We start from the raw sequence: 21,184 nt of genomic DNA, 5'->3' as shown, positions 1-21,184 counted from the left end.
AGGCGCATAGCCTGGTACGTCTGGAGCATGGAGATGGAGCTCAGCGCTCGAGCAGTGGTCGCTTGAGCCCTGTAGATTTTTTCCAGCTGCGCAGCAGAAAACCTACAGTGCTTGGATGGAAGGGATGTGGGGCCGCTCATGCCATGGTTGTGGGACGGCGCCAAATACGCTGCCAGGGATGGCTCCATGGGTGGAATATTTACCAGCCCGGCTTTCTCCGCACCTTCCAGATCCAGATACTGTCCGTAGCCGGGTACTGTAACGCGGGTGGACAGTGGTTTGTTCCACGAGGACGTCAGTTCCGAGATAAAATCTGGGAAAAATGGCAGACTGTTTTTAACCTCGGCCGGCTCCGCCTTCAGCCAGGACACGCGGGAGCGTGATATCCCATAGTACATATGTTGTACCGAGTGAATCGACTGAAAGGGAACAGATGTTTTACCTGAACGTGACCAGCAGCTCGTGGCGTTTGGTGTCACTTTTGTTTGATTAACCCAGACATTAGGCTCCGGCAGGGGGCGGGGCCTAATGCTCGCGCCTCACCTTTGCCGCCTCAAAATAAAACAATCCAATGACGTGTATGACGTAAATACGTCACTGAACTAATTTGTCGATCCGACCGCGCCCCGAACACGTGACCGCGCACCCGTCGTTTTAACCTGCCAACGGGAGCGCGCTCCCACTGCGGGGCTTTTTGACGTTCACGTGAGTGATCTTTGGCGCGTGTTGCTCGGGTCCTGGAGAGCGCCGCTTCGTCACCGGGACACCCGAGGGGGGCGGTGTTCGGAGCTGACGGGCTGAAAGCGTTTAATCATTTCTCAGCCGGTTCATTCAGAGGGAGGAATGTAACGGACTCTGAAATGTGCGTAGCCAGAAAAAAAGGCCAGATTTACCGTTCTGGTTGCTGATAGGCCATCTGAAGTGTCACTCAAGCGCTTATACTTCACCGATTGGCTGACTGTGTTATTACTCCGCCCACTAGCGTCTTATATAAATTTAATCATCGGTCCTCCATCTTTTTCGGTTCCCTGTGGCCCGCAGTGTCTCCTCGCCAGAGAAGTCTTCAGTCCAGCCGCTCCACACCCGCCTGCTAAAATGTCTAGTCCCAGAGTCTTCTTCGACATCACCTCCGATGGTAAACCGATGGGCCGCATCATCATGGAGGTACCGGGCCCGGGGCTTCGGCGGGTGTTCCCGCAGCTAACGCTGTTCGGCTCATGCTAGCGCTTCGTGTTCGGCGCGTGTTTCCGCCCCGAGAACCGGGGGGAGGGGGGGCTCTGCGGTAAATCGACCGCAGAGATCGGTGTTTGCCCGCGGGCGGCTCGTGTTTAACCTGCTGGAGCACGCGCACACTGGAGCCGCCGTCACGCGGAGGCCCCTGAGGCGCGCGCGGCTCTTTGTTGCAGAGCCACGCGGCCTGCACGAGACTCGGGTTTTTGTTTTCTGGTTCGTTAGAACTCTCTCGTTTCTGTTTGACTCGACAGCAGGCCGGGGTTCCACCGCAGCGGCTGACTGGTGTCCGGTTCTCCGTTAGCTAACGTTCCCGGAGCGGCTAGCTGCAGACACCGGGGCCTTCCGGGCCTCGGCCTGGGACCAGTTCTGGAAAGTTCCACGGGACCGCCGCGGTGTGGGAGGGGGGAGGGGCGCCGTCTGCTCGGTGGAGGAGGCGGATGTTGGGTGGGGACCACTAACGGCTCGCGCTCACCGGGTGTTATCCAAATTAACGGGAGTTTTTAACGTGTGGTTTGCTATAGCAGAAGCTAGCCGCAGTTAGCACACCGAGTGCGGCCATTTTGTTTCCCTCTTTTGGGCGTTCCCGGTTCTAGCGAGCCTCAGACCTGCAGGGGAAAATGTCCCTTCGGAACCAGGACGGGTCAGGGCTCCCGGTGTCTTCCTGTTTGTGTCCGCCCCCCCTCACCTGTGCTGCTCACCTGATGAGATTAAAACCTGCAGCTGTGGTTCTGGAGGTCTGCAGCAGGAGTTTGGTTCTGTTTGGGAACTTTTGGAGGGAATAAAATCTGTCCTTATGGTGCAGATTTCTGCAGATGGTTTATAGACTCCTCTGCTGGAATCTGTCAGAGTAACTCTGGTGCTCAGGTGGAAATACCTGTCAAACTGTCTGTTTCCATCAGCTGAAGCTGTTTAAGGAGTTCTGATTTATTAAATAAACTTATTAGACTTAAGGAGACTTTAAAAATTAAATTCTTTCCCGGAAGTTCATTAACTTATATCAGTTTGTTTGCAGTCAGTCTTCAGTGCTTTTTATAAAATTAAGTTTAATATAAGACTTAAAGAGCAGCACATTAATGCAGCAGTTTAAGAGTCTGAGTTTTATTGTAAGAAGTATTTCAGTTTGTGCAGAAGTCCTGTGGCTCCACAGAGCAAAGTGCATCATGTCAGCTCAGGTTTTTGGCTCTGCCCATGTGCCTCTGAGCCAACAGTCAGTCTTTCACAACTCTGCCCTTTTGCTCCCGCAGCTCCGCCCCGACATCGTGCCCAAGACGGCTGATAACTTCCGCGCCCTGTGCACCGGAGAGAAGGGCTTCGGCTACAAGGGCTCCAGCTTCCACCGCATCATCCCGGGGTTCATGTGCCAGGTGGGCCCACCGGGTCGGTGCTGCTCAGACAGATGTTGGCTCCGCGAGTCGCCCGGACTCAAGCTGTTTGTTTAACCCGCAGGGCGGTGATTTCACCAATCACAACGGAACCGGAGGGAAGTCCATCTACGGCAGCAAGTTCGCCGACGAGAACTTCTCCCTGAAGCACACCGGGCCCGGCATCCTGTCCATGGCCAACGCCGGCCCAAACACCAACGGGTCCCAGTTCTTCATCTGCACAGAAAAGACCGCATGGTAGGACCTGAGTGACCCGGTTCAGGGTTCTAATGGGTTTAAATCCGGCGTTAACTCGGGCGACAGGTCGGATCTGACCATGAATGTTCAGAAACCTGCTGGTTAGACTGGTTCCGTTCCTTTTGTTTTTTGCTGGAAGCAGATAAATGAGGCATTACCCCAGATTGAACCCTAACCTGTCGGACCGTCAGACGTGTTTTCAGTCAGTCACTGAGGCGTCTCTGAACATCTGCGGCCTTCGGGTCAAATTGAGCTGAAGTAACAAGGACTTCTCCACCTCTGAGGGTTAAATCTGTGATTTCTGACAGCAGGGGTGTCAAACTCCAGGCCTCAAGGGTCGCTGTCCTGGGAGTTCTGGGTTTTTCTGCTCCAACACACCCGATTCAAATGGTTTAATCACCTCCTCACCAAATCATCAGGTTCTCCAGGAGCATGGCAACAAGTCGTCCATTTAAAGCAGGTGTTTTAAAGCAAGAACGCGTCTAAAACATGCAGGAGAGCGGCCCCCTGAGGAACGCGGTTAGACAGGTGTGTTCCAAAGAAAGGTGGTGTTCAGAGGTGATGTCTGCTGAAACATTCTTCCCTCATGTTGGGCTTTCTTCACACCTTCATGTAGACGGTGGTTAAATGATTTAATTAAAAAGATCACATAATGAGACAAACAGATGAACCTTACACTATGACTTTTTTCGTATTTTTATTAAATACAATTAGTTCACTTCAAGGACATTCCTTCAGGGCCTCCTGTTTGGTGTCTTGTGGTCCTCCAGTGGGGTCCCGACCCAGGCCTTCTGAACCCGTCTTTGAACGCGGCACTCTCTGCTCTCCGCCCGCAGGCTCGACGGGAAGCACGTGGTGTTCGGCCAAGTGGTGGAAGGGATGGACGTGGTGAAGGAGATGGAGAGCTGCGGCACCTCGGCAGGAAAACCCAAACGAAAGGTCGTCATCGCCGACTGCGGGCAGATCTGAGCTGCAGCGGGACCACCCCCCATTCACCCCTCGCCTCTTCCTGTAGACGCCCTGTTAGGCTCCGCCCCTCCATCAATCAACATTCCTATTAATGGAGATTCAGCCGATCCATCCCCTCTTTTTGTATTGTTTCAACTGTTGCTGCATTTGTGACTACCTTTGAGTTTCTTTTGCATTAACGTTTTTCCACAAAGTCCCGACGGTTTTTGTTCAAATCAGAAAGTAAATAAAGGAATAAAAGATGCCTTGATAATGACGCAGGTCTCTTTGTTTTTACCGTGAAATATCTTCAGATTGTTAGCATCTGAATATTCTGTAAATATTAACTGATTAAAGAACTTTAAATCCTAAAGTCTTGTTAGTTTACCATCAGGAGAAACTCTGCTGCCACCTGCTGGCAGTTTTAACTGCACAAAGTTTTGAGTTTTAAATCTGTCCAGATCTGGTGTTTCAGGTTTAATTTCTATAATTTAAAATCAGAACAAGTAGTCTCAGGTCTCTGTAGCAAAACATTTACATAAATTTTAAAAAACCTGCCTTGAATCATATTTATGTCACAAGCTAGACAGTTCAGCAAAAGGATTGACGTCCTCTATATACTGCATACTTAATGGAACGCTACAAATACATCAAGCGGCTAAAAAGCAGAAATGGAAATTGGATGTGTGTGTATATGAGGAAGAGGATTGGAGTCGATTATTAGAACAGTCACAAACCATGTTAATTTCTACAAAACATAGGCAAACTCAATTTAATATATTCCATAGGACATATTACACTCCGTATAGATTGAATAAAATGGACAAAAAAATTTCTTCCAAATGTCAGAGATGCAAGGTGACTGATGGGGACCTTCTGCATATGCTATGGCACTGCCCAATAATAGGAAACTTTTTGAAACACATGATAGATATCACATCAAAAATTGTGAAATATCAGATTGTACAAGAACCCAAGGTGTGGATTTTAGGAGATTTAACAACTATTAGAATAAATTATTATAAAAAATACTTTATTCTTCTTGCAAGCACAGCAGCCAAAAAATGTATTTTAAAAAATTGGAAATCTGAAAAATCGCCATCAATAAGACAATGGATTGATGAGTTGGTGTCTTACTGTAAACCGGAAAAGATACTTTATAATGTGAGAGGAAAGCAAGCAGCATTTGGGGCAATATGGGGCCCCTTCATGGAAATGTTATCATCTATGGATATGACGGGCCGGGATTCGGAATGACTCTTTTGGATTAGCTCAAACATAAGCGGGCAGTACTATGGTTGTGTAATCATGCTAATTGGACATGTACTATCCTGTAAGTGAGAGACGTAGGGGGTGGGGGGGTTTGAGACGGATGGGTGGGGGAGGAGGCAGGGGAGAAAATAATAATGACTGATTTATTGACATTTTAATAGGCATGACCAGTTGTGTTGAACAGTTGCCAGGTTATTTTGAAGTCTTGCTATTGTGTTTGTTTTTGTCACCCACAGTTGTTTTGAATATTGTACCAAATATAACTGTTTGTCATGTATATAAAAATGAACAGAAATAAAGCTGTTTAAAAAAAAAAAAAACAATTTAAAGTTCTCAAAGGAAGCAGCAGATTGAATGACAGAAGAAAAGGAAACCAGCTCAGGTTTGAAATATAGTCACTGAAAAGACCATTTTATAAATTTTCTTTACTTTATTCACCTCGTGTTCAGATGTTGGAAGTAAAATAATTTTTGTTGAAAGCTGTGATGTTTGAAGCAGAAACTAAAACTTAAAACCAGTGAGACTTCAAAGCTAAAACAGTTTCTACAAGAATCCTGGAAAACGGAAATATAAGTTCTGAGATTTAAACCTCCAGCAGTTTGTTTCTAACGGTGACGTGTCGACAGCTGAAACATCTGGATGTTTTTTGTTTTTTAAGCTTGGCGCCTCCTGGACTGAACCGGGCCGTGTTCTGGAGAATCTCAGCATAAAAACCATTTTTATTTTCAGAACTGCAGCTCCCTGGGTTCAGTCTGTGGGGCTCTTTATATTCTTACAGTAAATATTTAAGTAAAATATCTGCACGTTTTGAGTTTCTGGTTCATTTGGTTCCTCTTCCTCCTGGAGGAAGAGGAGCTGGCCCCGCCCACTTGATCAGTGTTCCTGTTTTTTTGGGGATAAAGTTACAGAAGAAGAAGAAAGTGTCTCTATCTTAGATCAGGGGGCCCAGTGAGGGCCCGCGGGCCTGGGTTGGCCCCCCTCCTGGACCCGCCCGGTCCTCCTCCTCTTCATCATGAATCCAACAGAGTCCTTCAGCAGCTCTGCTCCGCCGTCCTCCTCTTCTTCCCAGAGTGCCTGGTCTTCCTCTGGGCCTGCCTGGGCCGGGCCACGCACACCCCCTGGCGCTTGCTCCTCCCTGGTTCTGCCCGGCCCGCGGCGGCGCAGGTCAAGCCCGCGGCGCAGTCGCAGCGCCCCAGGTTCCTCCGGAGCTTGGTGGGCCCCCGCAGCAGGCAGGCCTCGCCCTCCACCGGGATCCGCTGGCACCGCTTCCCGGTCAGGTACCGGGCGCAGCAGAGCCCGGCAGCGCAGTCCCCGGACCGGACACAGCTGGACATCTCTGGTGCTGGAAGACACGCAGCAGACAGGTGTGAGAAGGGGGCGGGGCCTCCTGCTGCAGGACATTCTGGGAGTTGGCGCCCAGGTCACTCACCTTTGGTCCGGTTGAGTCCGTCAGCGTCTCGGAGTCCGTCGGCGGTCCGGTGTCGGTCCACATGTCTGTCGGCGTTGGCCGGTCTCCTCTGGGCTCGGTTCCCGCAGCTCCCCCTCTGATGGACGGACAGAACCTGATCAGAGTTCTGTTTCCTGTCTGAGTCTCACTTCCTGTTTCTGCAGCAGAACCTGGACCTGATCAGAGTTCTGTTTCCTGTCTGAGTCTCACTTCCTGTTTCTGCAGCAGAACCTGGACCTGATCAGAGTTCTGTTTCCTGTCTAAGTCTCACTTCCTGTTCCTACAGCAGAACCTGGACCCGGTCAGAACTCAGGGGTTCTGCTTGGCTGCAGAAATGTTTCCTCAAACTAAAACTTTCTGCTGCAGCTTTTCAGAATCAAGATTCAAGTTTCAGTAAAAATCTGCCAACACCTCAAGGGAAAATAAATTAGACCCTAAACTTTATAATTATCTGTTTTAAAAGAATAAACCTGTAGAGTTTCTCTGATAGGACCTCAATATTTCTTTGTGGTCCATTTTTCATAAAGTATAACAACAACTGCTTAATTTAAAAATCTTAAAACACTTTCACAGTTAAAAAACAAACATTTAAATCATAAACTTCGCTGAGCTGACTGTAGCAGCTGCTGCTGCTGTTGGTAAAGTCTGTTTAAAACGGTTTAAAATGGCCGATATTGACTGAAGCGCTCCTTTATGCAGACGACTCCAATAATTATTAATTATTTTCAGTTTGTAAAGGTGTGCCAGATCTCCCTTTAAAAAAAACATGTTAATCTCCAAACAATAAAGGAAGATTAAATCTTTATTGTACCAAGAATAATTAAATAAAACATTAATCAGGTTAAACTGGACTTTTGTTTAATCAGCTGATAAATTCCATTAAAAGATCCACATTTTTAATTTTAGGTTTGCAGATCAACAAACAGAAGCAAAGTTTGGACGAAAAGGATTTTATTAAATTAAAATCAGCTGAAGTTAGCTTTATAAATTCTGTTAGTTCACCTAATTTAAAGTATTATTGCAGCCATTTTCCCTCGTTTCTTTTAGCTGAAGTAGTGTTAGGTTTCAGTGTGAAGTTTCATGAGACGGAAACTAAAGGATCTCAGCTGATCCAGGTGTTTTCTCTGCTCTTACCTGCAGCTCGGAGCTCTGCGGCGTCGCCTCTTTGGAGGATCTGATGGTGTTTGAGTCCAGAGTCAGACCACAGACCAGAGACACACACAGGAAGCTGCGATACGTCCACATCCTGCGGCTGATAGATCCTCTCTGGTTTGGTTGGTAAAGGTAAACCTCTCAGGCAGATCTCAGGGGTTTCTTCGTCTCCTGGTGCTGCCTTCAGGTGCGTCCGGCTTTTATAACCCTCCCTCCCCTCTGATCCGTCCTCGCTCAGCCGGCTGGGTCTCAGAAGTCCTCTGGCTGCGTTTGAAGCTCGACCGCATCAGTCGACAGAACCAGAACCGCCTTCCCTTCCTTCCTGGAAGCCCTGCAGCCTCAGGTGAGGCGGGACGTTTGATACGTGACACCGCAGAGACCACAGAGAGATTAAAACACACCTGGAGAGCTGAGACAGGTGGAGCTGTGTTTGAAGGTGTGTGTGGTTTCACTTCATGTGGTCGTGATGAAAACTCATTAGGGCTGAAGCTGCGCCTCTCAGACGGGCGGATGTGTGGCTGTTTACAGGCGATTAAAGACGATTTAACTGATGATGACACAAAAACAGATTTAACAGATAAATCTGACAATAATCTGTGGAAAAGGAAAAATACTCCACAGATAGACGCCGTTATAGAAACGTTCAAACTATGATAAGAATCAGAGGTAAATTGTTGTTTTAGTTTAAAGGCCGGGGAGAATTTCAGAGATAAATCAGATTTATTAAACTCACCTTCACCCTGACCCATTCTCACTTTACACCCATCAGAGGAAGCGTCTCACTTCAAAACATGAGAAAATGAGCAGATTTCTCACTGAACGCTTTCCTACTGAGCAGCCGTCTCCACGTTTATGATTTCATCTTCTGAAGCACACTCTGGAGATTTGGACCATTTTAAGACTTCTTATAGATCTCCAAAGTGTTTTTTCAGAGCTGGATATTTACCTAAATTATGGCTCTGATGCTCTTCAGAGTTCTTAGATGGGTTTGGGAAACCTGCGACGACTATTTAGAGAAAATATTTGCTTCTCTAATTTTTTTGAAAATGTCCAAAACTCAAATCTAAACTATAACATTGTTGGGGTTTTTTATTTTGTTTTTGAGATTTGGTCAAAATGCCAATAAGTTGTGTTTGTTTATTGGCTGTGTGATTTTAGTGTAATCTGTTAGCACTCGCAGCACGTGTCGGGAATGACTCTCAGCTACTATCACACCAAATTTTAGCTCCATTTCTGCACATTCGGCTGCATTATAAAAGCTTTTGTGTTTGCTAAAGCCATGCTGTTGTATTTACTTTCTGAAAGTTTCATTAAAATCTGTCCGGTGGATTTGGAAATAACTCAATTTAGGAGTTAAATACATTTCTTTTGTGTTCATATAGACAGAATTTAAGATGAATCAATCAATGAAATTTGTATTTATAAAGCACTTTTCAGGCAGTAAAAAGTAGCACAAACTGTAATAAGTTGTAAAAGGATAAAATAATGATGACATTTAAAAATGCCAGCTTTTATGATGTGTCCATGATTTACCTGAAACCCAGACAAGCAGAGAATAATATGAATAAATGCACCAGTTTGTTGTGTTCACACCTGAATTTATCTGTGATCAACCAGGATGAAGATCATCAGCGGGTTTGTAAAGTCTCTGACTGGAGTATAACGAAGCTTTCACCTCCAACATGCTGGGCCCCTGGGGGCCTCCCTGACATTATCTCCAGCCTTCAGAACAACGACCTGCCTGGAGGCAAGGAAATTACATCTGCAGCAGAGGAGGATGATTTCAGAAAAAGATCAGCTGTGACGTGAAAACAGAAGCAGGTACAACACGCACACACAGATACCTGTGTGAAATATGATCTTTAACGCGTGTTCCTACATCTGTTCTTTCATTATCTGCGCTCACATGTGGCGTGTGCAGCAACATGTGTGTCAGACATACATGAAACACGTCCTCCTGTCGTATAAACAGAGCTGCTGCGTGTGGAGATGTGTCTGAGTGATAACAGCCTGAAGGCTGCAATAAAACAGCAGCAGACGCTGACAATTACTGACACACACACACACACACACACACACAACCAAACACGCCTCGCTCGACTGTGACCTGAACCTGGTTAGTATCTGAGCCCCAAAATAAAGTCTGAACTCTAAACGTCCTTAATGTCCTCATTTTGCAGAGAGGACTCCGAAACGTCTCAGGGTCCCCACAAACTCACATAAACAAACATGTGTGTGTGTGTGTGTGTGTGTCTCAATGATGTCTGATTTTATCATGATAAGAATCAAAAGAGGAAACATCCACCTGCCTGTCTCCTCTCCTCACCTCCTCTCCTCCCCCACCCTCCCCTCCTCCGTTCAGATTTATATCCAAACGCTCAGCAGCTGAACGAAGGAAAACTAAAGACCGCCGCTTCTCCAGGTAGGATGCACCTGTCTGTCAGCGTCTTTTAACAAATAAATTAATCAAACAGAGACATGATTTCTGTTTTAATCATTAAGATTTTACTCTAAAATATGTAACATTTATATATTATTTTATTAGAAATTACTTTGGTTGGCTAACATCTTATTAAAAGATGAGAATTTGCTTCTTTAAAGTTTTTAAAGTGTAAACTTTTAGTTGCATTTTCTTCTGATTTCTTGAAGTTTGTTGTTTTTATTTATATTAGGATTCCTGAATTTGGCGAGGTAAATTTTGTTCCAGTTAATTAAAAAAAAAATCTAATTTGATTTTGATTATTTATAATAATTTATATGAACTAAACTAATCAAGAGCAGCTAAGTTTGATTTAAAAGTTTATTTTTTGTCTTTTCTTTCTACTTTTGAACGTTGGGTTTATTTATTAGTTATTTTAATGTATTTTTTTCATGTTTTATTGTTTTTGAATTTTAAATTTTTTAGTGTTTTTCTCATTTTCTTTTAAACTTGACCCATTTTCTTAAATATATATTGTTATATAATTTGTTTTCTGTATTTTGTTATTTTAAATTTTAACTTTAAATAATTATTTTAGTTTCTGTAAGTCTGATAAATTTCTGTTTTAGGGCTCTGGATGTGCATTAATCCAGAACTGATGACTTTTTATGTGTTTAGGGAGGAGAAAAGGTTTTTAGCTTCGGTGGAGTTACATTTCAGGCAACATCATAATTTCTGAAAACTCCTGCAGGGTTTTTTTTTTCTGCTGCATCGAACAAATGATTCAGAAGCAAAATTACATTTCAGATCAATTTTGCATCAAACAGAAGTCAGAGAAGGGAGGTGGAGCCGAACAAACAAGATGAACGGAGATAAGAGGGAAAAAGGAGGTGTGTGCATGTGGGATAATTGTGTTACTGAAGCAGGAAAAAACAGCTAAAATAATCAGCAAATAGAGCAAACGATGCTGAGGTGAATAAAGCTGATGACATGCTGAAACGATCTTCATCAGATCATTTATGTTTGTGAAGATTAAAAGAAATCTTTATAAAATAATCTAAGAACTAATTTACTTCTTATTAGTTAATCAAATTCAAATAACAATGAAACGTTTTGGCAAATAAGCTGACGGTACAAACAGCAGTCGATTTGAACGAGGCGTCTCCAAATTATCTGTAAGGATTTTGGATTTTCTCAAACTTTATATTTTAGTGAAGCTCAGTGATGTTCGAACACAGAAACATGCAGATATGTCAGGATGTAATAAACATGAAGCTGTTGTCATGTTCGGTGTTGGTTCGATGGTAAATTTAGACGATCTGGCACCAAATCTCCACGCTCCAATCAGAGACGAGCTGCAGGCTGCGGGATCCAACTAATATCTGGTGTCTGATAATAAAAGGCTGCTCTGTAGTTTTATTAAAGATCTGAAGTGATATGAAGGAGTCTCTGCCAGCTGACGTCTCTGAACTCTAACAAAACAGAAATGTTATAAAGAAAATAAAAACCAGCATGTTTCAGATGTATTTCAGGGGAAATTTGGTCAGATCAGAACTCTTCAAATGGAAATAATATAAATTCACTGAAATCTAACGGCTCACCATCCTTCAGGCTCTAACACGGATTATTAAACTCTTTCTGCTTCATTTGCATCCATCAGTCAAACAGGGATTATAATGGGAAAAACTAAACATTTTAAAATCTTTTCATTCAAAGTGAGGATATTTAAAAGCTTAGTTTTCAGTTCAGCATTAAACAACAGTAGTGTTTTTAATGAGCTTGCACTCAAAACCCCAACAACAATGTTTTTACTTTTTATCTGTTTGGATAACTTTGTTCTGACTCATGTCCTGAAAAGTTTAATTGTTGAGAGGAAATGACCAACAATGGGACTCGTGATGTGTTCCTGTCTCACGCAATGACTGCTGGGATAGGCTCCGCCCCCTTCATATATGGTGGATGGATGACTGATAAACATCATCAAATCCAAAACAAGCTCCAGTGGTTTAAGAAGAATCACTAATCATGCTCTTTTTTGTATATTGAGAAAGAAAAACTAGTTTAAAACTACTTAAGTAATGTTGTTGAAGGTAAATGTTGAAGTAAGATGAGCCAAAGTTTAAAGTTAGCTTAGCGCAACAACTGGACATTATCAGAGACAATTAGCATAATTTGGTCTAAAGTTACAAACATTCCTTATGTTTCTGCAGAATATGGCAGCTGTAGGTTTTACAGATGGTGGTTATTTTTCAGTACCTGTCAGAGAAGTGAATGTGATCAGGGTAATGACCTCCGCAGTGATGGCTGTGGTTCTGTTGCTGCAGACATGGCGTGGCTCCATCAGAGCCGAGGTTCTCCCAGACTGGTCCTGGTGGTGGTGTGCGTCGCTCTGCTGCTCGACAACATGCTGCTCACTGTGGTCGGTGAGTAAACGCTCACAAACACAAAACAGAAGATGAATGTCTCCTAATGTTGTGGATTCTAATCCCTGTTTTTAATTTATATTTGATTTAAGTGTGTAGTAAAAAGTGCCACACAAACATGGCTGTTATTAGGTCTTTAATAAGGTCTGATGAAATCATTCCTCTGACAGATCTGAAGTAGGGATTTTAGAAATATATAAAATAATTTCAGGCTGAAGAAGCTATGGCCCGAGCAAACAATAAACCAACAACAGACTCGTTTGTACAACAGAGTGTTTAACAAACCGTCATCAGATGGATGAACTGTTTCTGTCAGTATGTTGAGGGGGGTGTGGTGGATTCATTTATGGATCAGAAACAGACCTCAGAGTTGTGACGCAGCTGAAAACCTTGAGGTCGATGTTGTCCTTTGCTGTTAGACTCAACACGAACCCAGATCTCACCTCCTGAACCTGATCTTTAAAGTGGACTCTTTAGTTCAAACCTGCCTCCTTCTCTTCTTTTGCTTCTTATTTTCTTTCCTTAATCGGATTTTTACAGATTCAACAGATTATCTTTCACCATTTTATTCAAAATCCTTCTTTAGAAGTGAACAGGAGAATCAAGCTTAAGGTCCACTTGCCATCTAAATAAACAATTATTGTCACCATGACCTGGATAACTCCAGTTGGATCAGTCAGCTAATGGGTCGATACTCTTCCTTCAGTGCCGATCGTACCAACATTCCTCTACGCCATGGAACATCCAGAACCACAGACCATCCAGCCCTCGCTGCTGGCTCTGCCCAGCCTCAGTGCATCGCAGCCAGACACCGGAGCCTCCCAAGCCCCGTCCTCCGGCTCCAACCTCCAGACCTCCAGCTGGACCTCCCAGCTCCCCAGACCCGAACACAGAGCACTGATCCTGGGTACAGAGGCTCCTCGGGGCCCCCAGCTGCCTCCTCTGGTGTCCCTGTTTGACAACAACACCTTTGACCTGGAGGGGGTCCAGCCTGAAGCGACGCCCGGCACCGATCCAACAGGTTGGACCGGGCCAACCCCAGAGGTGCTGCAGGTCAACGAGACCGCCAACACCACGGTGGGTGGAGGGTGACCTCCGAATCAAGGACCTTCTGACCTTCTACCCACAAATGTGTTCTTGTTTCCTTCATTTGTGTTCTTTCCTGTTACCTCCTGTCCTCACACTTTATCCATTTTTTCTTCCCTTTTTCATTTTTGTTTTATCTTCTCTGGTAAATCTTCCTCTGGTTGATGTTGTTTTTTTATTTCTTGTTTCTTGCAGGAGTCTTCCTGTCTTCAGGACAGTGTTTTCCTGGAGAAGGAAAATGTCCGTGTCGGTTTGCTGTTTGCCTCCAAAGCTCTCGTCCAGCTGCTGGTCAACCCGTTTGTCGGTCCGCTCACTAACAGGTACCAGCATCATTCAGCTTATGTTCTACAGCTGTTATAAACTCACAGTTCTCTCTTCACTGAACTCACTGAACCTCCTTCCTTCTGTCTGTGTGTAGGGTTGGTTACCACATCCCCATGTTTGCAGGTTTCATCATCATGTTTGTTTCCACCATCAGTAAGTTGTTTCTCACAGAAACATCAGAAACGCTCTGACAGCAGCGGCGTGTTTCCTGGACTTCCCCTGACTCGGACGGTGTTTGTGTCAGTGTTTGCTTTCTCAGGGACCTACGCTCTGCTGTTCTTCGCCCGCTCTCTGCAGGGAATCGGCTCGTCCTTCTCGTCTGTCGCAGGTTGGTGCTTCAACACGTCACAAATGAAACAACAAACACGACCTGATAAAACCTGTAATCACACCCAAAGATGTTTTTCTCCCACGGGAACGGTCCTCTAAACTTAAAGTCACAGGAAAAAACAAATTTATTTTAAAAAAATGAAGTGCTTTTAATTTAAATCTTCTTACAACATAAAGAACAGCAGGAACGACACCAGCTTACAGGTTTATTCAGAGTTAAGGAGGTGAGGATAAGAGAGTCGATCTGAAGGTTGAGACTCATGGTTGGAGGAGGAAGGAGACTCAGAGAGGAGGTTCTGTCCCTGAGGTCCAACATCTTCACCAGCTTAGGACGTTAGGACACGAGACACCTGGCAGACCTGTTTGTCCCTAAAGGCAGAGATGGATGAGAGGGATAGACAGGGTGAGGATGAGAGGATGATGACCGAGGGATAAATTATATCTGCATTAGTTGGTTTCTCCCTCCACTGAATGAACTGTGACAAATAAAATCAAAACTTCTGTAAAAAGTCTAAACCCAACCTCAAGAGGATGGTTAATACCAGTTAATAATTCCAGTTATTAACAGTTTAAACAAGATTTAATGTGTTTAAAAGGTAAACCTGGAGCTCATCTGAGAGGTAATGAACCACTGGTTGATCTTCGTGTGTTTAGGTCTCGGCATGTTGGCCAGCGTGTACACCGATGACGAGGAGCGAGGTGTCGCCATGGGCGTCGCCCTGGGGGGGCTGGCGATGGGCGTCCTGAGTGAGAACCAACACTGAGTCCGGAGTCGTGAGTGGTGCTAGGTGTGAAATGAAGGATTTGTTTGGGAAAAGTTTCCTGATTGTGTTTGTTGTTCTCCCAGTCGGAGCGCCGTTTGGCAGCGTGATGTACGACTTTGTGGGGAAGAGCGCCCCCTTCCTGATCCTGGCCTTCCTGGCTATGTTCGATGGAGGTAGGAGGTGAAACCACGCCTCAGGCCTCGTCCATGCGGAGATGAGTTTGTTGTTTCAGTCATGTGTCCACATGGAAACGACATGTAAGGAGCCCCTAAACGATAATCCTAAAAACTGGGTTCCAGTGTGAGAGAAACCACCCGAAACACAACTTTTATAATTTTATTAAACTGTCAATTCATTTTTTAACATACAACACCAAAATAACCGACATGATAATGAATCGACAAAAATCATCATCTGAAAAACGTTATCTGAGGTTTAATTTTGTTTCTTAGTCCGGAGATTGTCCCTTTTGTTTAAATTGTACTGGAACCAGCCAGTAGGGGGCACTTGTCCTTTTGTGGTTTCAACTTCCAGGTTCTGGTTCTGTTTCTAATTATAACACACTGATGATTTGGACACATACAGGCCTGTCATGGCTTGGGTTGTTTTTTGCATTTCTAGAAACATGAATATTTTTAGAAATGACACAAAAAGATTGTTTTAAGGGAAAAGAAATCCCTTTCCGTGTGGATGTGGCCTCAGACTCAGTGCTGCCCCCTGCAGGTGGAGGTGGGCGGTTCAGTTGGTCTCACCTGTCTGTGTTTGTGTTGCAGCATTGCAGTTGTGCATCCTGCAGCCCTCCAAGATCTCTCCTGGGGTGAGTCCACTTTGAACTACGTTATGAACACGGTCTGGTCTGAAAGTCCTGGCCCCAGATTAGATCTTTAAAAGACTTTTTGCCTTCCTGCCATCAATCCAAGTCCTCATGAGTTCTTCTTCAGTTTTATCGAGGTTTCAGATCCCTGAAGGCCTCAGTTCTGAGGGTTCTGACCCACAGTGACTGGTTTCGTCTCTCTTTGTGTTTCAGAGTGTGGAGGGAACACCTTTACTGACTCTGTTAAAGGATCCGTACATCCTCATCAGTGCAGGTAGGCAGCCTCTGCTCACCCCAACATCTCATTTTTACCCAGATTAATTCATATTAAAGGAGTTTATAGACCTGAGTTCTGTGGACCAGTGGATGGTTCCCACATCACAGAGTCCTTCCGTCCGTCCGTCTGCAGGATCTCTCTGCTTCGCCAACATGGGTGTCGCCATCTTGGAGCCGACCCTGCCCATCTGGATGATGCAGACCATGTGCTCCCCGAAATGGCAGCTTGGTACGATCCGTTTTTGATCTGAAACCCAGATTAGATGAGTTATGAGAGTCAAACAAAGAAATATACAGATTTGAAGATGGATTCAAACAAGTTTCTGAGGGTGATCATTTCCTTGGTGGTGAACGGCTCGGTGTGGTTTGTGTTGCAGGGATGGCCTTCCTTCCAGCCAGCATCTCTTACCTGATCGGAACCAACCTGTTTGGAGTTCTAGCCAATAAGATGGGCCGGTCAGTGGGTTTGTTTTCTCTGAACCATCAGTCATTTCTAAAACATCCAAAACAAAACATATAAATGGGACAAAAATTAGCTTAAAGAAGACAGAAGCAGAGGCAGGAGCTGAAGCAGATCTGAAGGAGAAAATGTTCAAAGAGATTTCCATCTATTGTTCAATAAAGTTTAATGTTTAGAAAAGTGTAAAAGTTACAACAACTAAAAGTCGGAGCACCTAAGCCTGAGCCGAGTGTTTTAATATCTGAATGGTTACAATAACAGAGAGTATACAGGTTTTTTCAGACCTGATCCCGTTCAGACCTGATCCCGTTCAGACTTGACCCTGTTCAGACCTGATCCTGTTCAGACCTGATCCCATTCAGACCTGGACCTGCTGGTAGAACCTGAAGGATGTTTGTGTTTCTGCAGGTGGCTTTGCTCCATGTTGGGGATGTTCATCGTCGGCATCAGTCTGCTGTGTGTGAGTTCATCCATCCATCCATCCATCCATCCATCCATCCATCCATCCATCCATCCATCCATTCATCCTTCCATCCATCCATCCGTCCATCCATCCATCCATCCATCCATCCATCCATCCATCCATCCATCCATCCATCCATCCATCCATCCATCCATCCATCCATCCATCCATCCATCCATCCATCCGTCCACCCGTTCATCCATCCATCAGTCTGTCCATCCAACCATCCATCCATCCATCCATCCATGTTTGTATTTACCTGTTTGTTTGTTTCAGGTTCCTTTTGCCACCAATATCTACGGTCTGATTGGTCCAAACGGAGGTCTGGGCTTCGCCATCGGTGACTTTTCTCATGAACGGATTTTTTAAACACGTTTGACATCATTAGTCATGTTCCGGTTGTGAGCCTGTGATGATGTCTGTGTTTCAGGTATGGTGGACTCCTCCATGATGGCCATCATGGGTTACCTCGTCGACATCCGCCACGCCTCTGTGTACGGCAGCGTGTACGCCATCGCTGACGTGGCGCTGTGTATGGGCTTCGCTATAGGTAACACAAAACCTCTGCAGGGAGGGAAACATCATCCTTATTAAAAAACAGAAAAGTTTTATTGTTTACGTTGTTGTTTTAGGGCCGTCCACAGGGGGCGCTCTGGTCCAGGCAGTGGGTTTCCCTTGTCTCATGGTGTTCATCGGAGTAATCAACATCCTGTACGCTCCACTCTGCTTCCTGTTACGTAACCCAACTGTCCGGGAGGAGAAAATGGTAAATACTACATGAGATGAAGCAGGTCAGCTGATCAGCGTCGACTCAGTGACATCATCAGAGGTGAAACAGGAAGTATTAACATCTGAGAAACAAAAACGAACCACAGTAGTGAGGTGGTGCTTTAAGCCCCGCCTACTCCCCCACACACAATCATGGTGTCACATGACCTTTCTTTTAAGCACAAATTAATTACAGCTAAAATAAAGATTAAAATTTAAATATAATATTAAAACAATGTGAATCAACAGAGATCAACACCTGAAAAAAATTATATGAGGCTTTTGTTTTTATTTTACCAAAGTTTAGCTTGTTTACATGGAGGGGGCGGGGCTTAAACATGGATACTGGAACCAGCCTACAGGGAAGCTGGTCCTGTTCTGGTCAGAGTTCAGATAAATACGATCTCTGATCAACACAAACAGCTTCTCCCAGCTGTCAGCACGGTGGTGGAGGGCTGATGGTTTGGGCTGATTCTGGAGTCAGATGTGAGGTCGTCTGTCCGACAAACAGGACAGAATGGTCCAATCAGAGGTTTTAGTTTTGGGGGTAAATCCTCTGTAGCTGCTGTGATTGGTCGATGGCTCAGGTGAAGCCACCCGCCTCACCTGGTATTTCCTGAACAGATCAGTTTGTTGTTGGTTTCATCCAATCAGCTCCGACTCCCGGCGAGCGTGGCGGCAGGTCCCAACGCATCAGCAGGAAGTGTGTGTTTGTGTTTTTGTGATGTGGAGGCCAAAGTGTGTGTTTGTGAAGTCATTACACAGCGATTAAACTGATCACAGATCAGAGGTAGCATCCTTCAAAGCTGCAGTGGAAACATTTCTGCTAAATAGCTAAATAAGCTGCCAATTACCCAGAGATTACAAAGAGCTGCAGGTTAATGTTTTCATCCTGGAGTTAAAGACAGAAATCTGCTCGTTCCGGGGATGATAAAAAAAAAACAAACAGAGAAGCTCCAGTTTTAAACAGTTTGGTTTTTAAACGAGTTTCTGAAACTCGTCTCATGATGTGAATGTTGCTTCTGCTTCGGCTTGTTTCCACACGAATGATTTAAACACTTTGTGGAAAAGTTTTATTTAAAGGTTTCACGCTGTAGTTGTTTTGGTTAAACTTTAAAACTAACATTATCTAATATTACAAGATGTCATGCTCACAGTGGGAGTTGTGGATGACTCTCAGCTACTACCACATCAAACTTTAGCTCAATATCTGCAAAATAAACTGTAATATATCAATTGTGTGTTGGCTGATGTTGATTAGCTGGGGCAGCCATCTTGAACTGGTATGATGTTCATCCAGTGATTACATTCTGAAAGTTTAATGGAAATCCCTTCAGTGGTTCATGAGATATTTTGCTAACAGACACAACTGACTCTGGCAAACGTTTAAACAAATATCTTGTTTGTTTATATGTTGGAGATGACTCTCAGCTACTACCACACTACATTTTACATCAATGTTTGTAAAACTGACTGAATTATAGTTTATTTTGTGTTTGTTGATAATGACTGGCTGTGGCAGCCATCTTGAATCAAGTTGACTCCAAGAGTTTGTTAGTTGCAGATATTCATCCAGTCATTATTTACTGAAAGTTTCAGCACAGACACATAAATGATCACCTGTGTTCACCTGTCGGCAGGAGGCAGTGATGATAACATTTCTATGCAGATGACGCTCCGACGTATTCGTCAAAAAACATCCATGAACTCAGCAGCAGTTCAGATTTATGTGTTTAACCTGAAACTGTGTGTGTGTGTGCTGCAGGCGATCATCGACCAGGAGTGTATGATGCACAGGAAAAACTACAACACCCACAAGGAGAGTCGTGAGTTTCCTCTGAGCGACTACAGCGAAGAAGAGGAGACTGAAGAGTGACAAACGCTCCGTGTTCGTGTTGTGATGTCGTCGTTTCTCAGCTGCTCGCTGCAGAGTTATTAATGTGAATCCATTCATGCAGATTCCTTTAAAAGACGCCTGATTACCTTCAGCTGATGTTTACTAAGCCCCGCCCACTTTCTGAATGTTTTCTACGTACATACATGTTCAGTTTGTGCCCCTCCCCCAAAAAAGAACAAAACTCTTCAACAGACTTCATGTTTTTTGTCATTTTTAAACTGAATCTCCTGCAGTCAAACTCCAAGACATTTAATCTTTACTTCATGGGTTCATTTACCCAAAATCAGAGATTTTATTCACATTAACCTTCCTGAACGCATTGTCCGGTCGGTAAATTAAGGGTTAATTCTTATCTGCACCTCCTGACAGGTTGATGGTAGAAAGGAGGGATCACCAAACAGCAGACCGCGGTCCAGAACTGAACCCAAATGAAGTCATTTCTGGATCCAGATTGGTCGTTAAATTTCATTCGAATAAAATGATTTATATATATATAAACTTGCACAGCTTTTCCTGCAGTTATGGTAACTCATTTTAGTTTCCCTAAGTTTTATTACAGTTTACAGAAATTCATCGAAGGTGACTACGGCTATAATTCAGTCAGTTTTACAAATACTGAGCTAAGATTTAGTGTGGTAGTAGCTGAGAGTCATCCAAAGCACAGACTGAGTCCTAACAGATCGTCCATGTTTTATTCTTCAGTTTGAAACCAAAGTGTTGAGATGTTAAACTGGAGATTCTGAACCAGATCCATTCAACCTGCTCACCTGGACCCTAGCTGTGTGTTTATCTGTGTGTGTTTAGGTGTGTGTGTGTGAGTGTGTGTGTTCAGGTGTCGAGCTGAGGTGACGCAGCCTCTCTGATGTGTGTGAAGCTGCTCGCTCTGTTTCAGGATGATTCTTATCTGCTCATTAATTTCCTGTCGGCTGGCTTCTTCCTCAGAGGAAACAATAAACGGGACAGGAGCTCCTTCAGGTGGAAAGGTAAACAGGAAGTGGACGGAAAGCTCAGGAATCGATTCACAAACTGCTGCTGTTCTTAAACCTGAACACTGTTTCATCACGTCCAGACTGAAGGTTCAGATGTTTCTGCAGGAAAACTCAAACGATCCCGTCAGAAATCCAGTTCACATTTAGTTTCCAGAGTTCAGCTCAGATGGAACAAACTGTAGTGATTATCTGTTAATAACATCCTCTGACAGCAGATCACAGCAGCTTCAGAACATTTCCTCCTGCTTTGAAACCCGAAGAACCTCTGCAGAACCATCAAAGGTGTTTGAGTCCTTTGTGTCGGAGCTCTGATGTGGTTCTGTCTGTGTACACAGGCAGGAAACGCTTCAGTCTTTGAATCTGGATCTCTGATGCTGATTTACGGTTAATAAGAGGTTAGAAATCATTTAAAAGTGTGTTGCGGCTTTAATCTGCTACTAATATCACCACAAACACACACATCCTTCTGATGCTGCCGGGACGTGTGCCGGCTGGCCGGC

General features: G+C 44.4%; 3 protein-coding genes across 3 annotated transcripts; 2 read left to right on the top strand and 1 right to left on the bottom strand.

The window, feature by feature from the left end:
- The first annotated feature begins 1,006 nt into the window (after positions 1-1,006).
- On the top strand, positions 1,007-4,077 carry ppiaa (peptidylprolyl isomerase Aa (cyclophilin A)). The gene is made up of 4 exons (XM_017425767.3): positions 1,007-1,164; positions 2,478-2,597; positions 2,680-2,852; positions 3,689-4,077. The coding sequence occupies exons 1-4, from the start codon at positions 1,096-1,098 to the stop codon at positions 3,819-3,821; spliced, it is 495 nt and encodes a 164-aa protein (XP_017281256.1). The 5' UTR covers positions 1,007-1,095; the 3' UTR covers positions 3,822-4,077.
- A 652-nt stretch (positions 4,078-4,729) lies between these two features.
- Positions 4,730-8,424, bottom strand: LOC108241539 (dickkopf-related protein 4). Its single transcript, XM_017425766.3, has 3 exons — positions 7,654-8,424; positions 6,502-6,616; positions 4,730-6,414 (listed from the first exon to the last, which is right to left on the bottom strand). Exons 1-3 carry the CDS (start codon positions 7,762-7,764, stop codon positions 6,104-6,106), a joined length of 537 nt encoding a protein of 178 aa, XP_017281255.1. The 5' UTR covers positions 7,765-8,424; the 3' UTR covers positions 4,730-6,103.
- A 1,173-nt stretch (positions 8,425-9,597) lies between these two features.
- LOC108241525 (chromaffin granule amine transporter) lies at positions 9,598-19,856 on the top strand. The gene is made up of 17 exons (XM_017425719.2): positions 9,598-10,093; positions 12,415-12,513; positions 13,220-13,590; positions 13,795-13,919; positions 14,018-14,076; positions 14,168-14,251; positions 14,908-15,000; positions 15,101-15,190; positions 15,791-15,834; positions 16,045-16,105; positions 16,241-16,336; positions 16,485-16,563; positions 16,976-17,027; positions 17,307-17,370; positions 17,461-17,580; positions 17,663-17,796; positions 19,564-19,856. Exons 2-17 carry the CDS (start codon positions 12,417-12,419, stop codon positions 19,672-19,674), a joined length of 1,680 nt encoding a protein of 559 aa, XP_017281208.1. The 5' UTR covers positions 9,598-10,093; positions 12,415-12,416; the 3' UTR covers positions 19,675-19,856.
- Positions 19,857-21,184: the final 1,328 nt, after the last annotated feature.

This window comes from Kryptolebias marmoratus, linkage group LG1 (genome assembly GCF_001649575.2).
Source record: "Kryptolebias marmoratus isolate JLee-2015 linkage group LG1, ASM164957v2, whole genome shotgun sequence".
Classification (NCBI taxonomy): domain Eukaryota; kingdom Metazoa; phylum Chordata; class Actinopteri; order Cyprinodontiformes; family Rivulidae; genus Kryptolebias; species Kryptolebias marmoratus.
This window is presented reverse-complemented; position numbering and strand designations above follow the sequence as displayed.

Excerpts from the sequence above, each read along its gene's own strand:
- ppiaa (XM_017425767.3), top strand. The coding sequence starts at position 1,096 with ATGTCTAGTCCCAGAGTCTTCTTCGACATCACCTCCGATGGTAAACCG. Across the intron at positions 1,165-2,477 it reads TGGGCCGCATCATCATGGAG|CTCCGCCCCGACATCGTGCC; the intron begins GTACCGGGCCCG and ends TTGCTCCCGCAG. Across the intron at positions 2,853-3,688 it reads TGCACAGAAAAGACCGCATG|GCTCGACGGGAAGCACGTGG; the intron begins GTAGGACCTGAG and ends CTCCGCCCGCAG.
- LOC108241525 (XM_017425719.2), top strand. The coding sequence starts at position 12,417 with ATGGCGTGGCTCCATCAGAGCCGAGGTTCTCCCAGACTGGTCCTGGTG. Across the intron at positions 15,191-15,790 it reads CCTGGCTATGTTCGATGGAG|CATTGCAGTTGTGCATCCTG; the intron begins GTAGGAGGTGAA and ends TTTGTGTTGCAG. Across the intron at positions 16,106-16,240 it reads GTACATCCTCATCAGTGCAG|GATCTCTCTGCTTCGCCAAC; the intron begins GTAGGCAGCCTC and ends GTCCGTCTGCAG.
- LOC108241539 (XM_017425766.3), bottom strand. The coding sequence starts at position 7,764 with ATGTGGACGTATCGCAGCTTCCTGTGTGTGTCTCTGGTCTGTGGTCTG. Across the intron at positions 6,617-7,653 it reads CGCAGAGCTCCGAGCTGCAG|AGGGGGAGCTGCGGGAACCG; the intron begins GTAAGAGCAGAG and ends TCCGTCCATCAG. Across the intron at positions 6,415-6,501 it reads CGGACTCAACCGGACCAAAG|CACCAGAGATGTCCAGCTGT; the intron begins GTGAGTGACCTG and ends CGTGTCTTCCAG.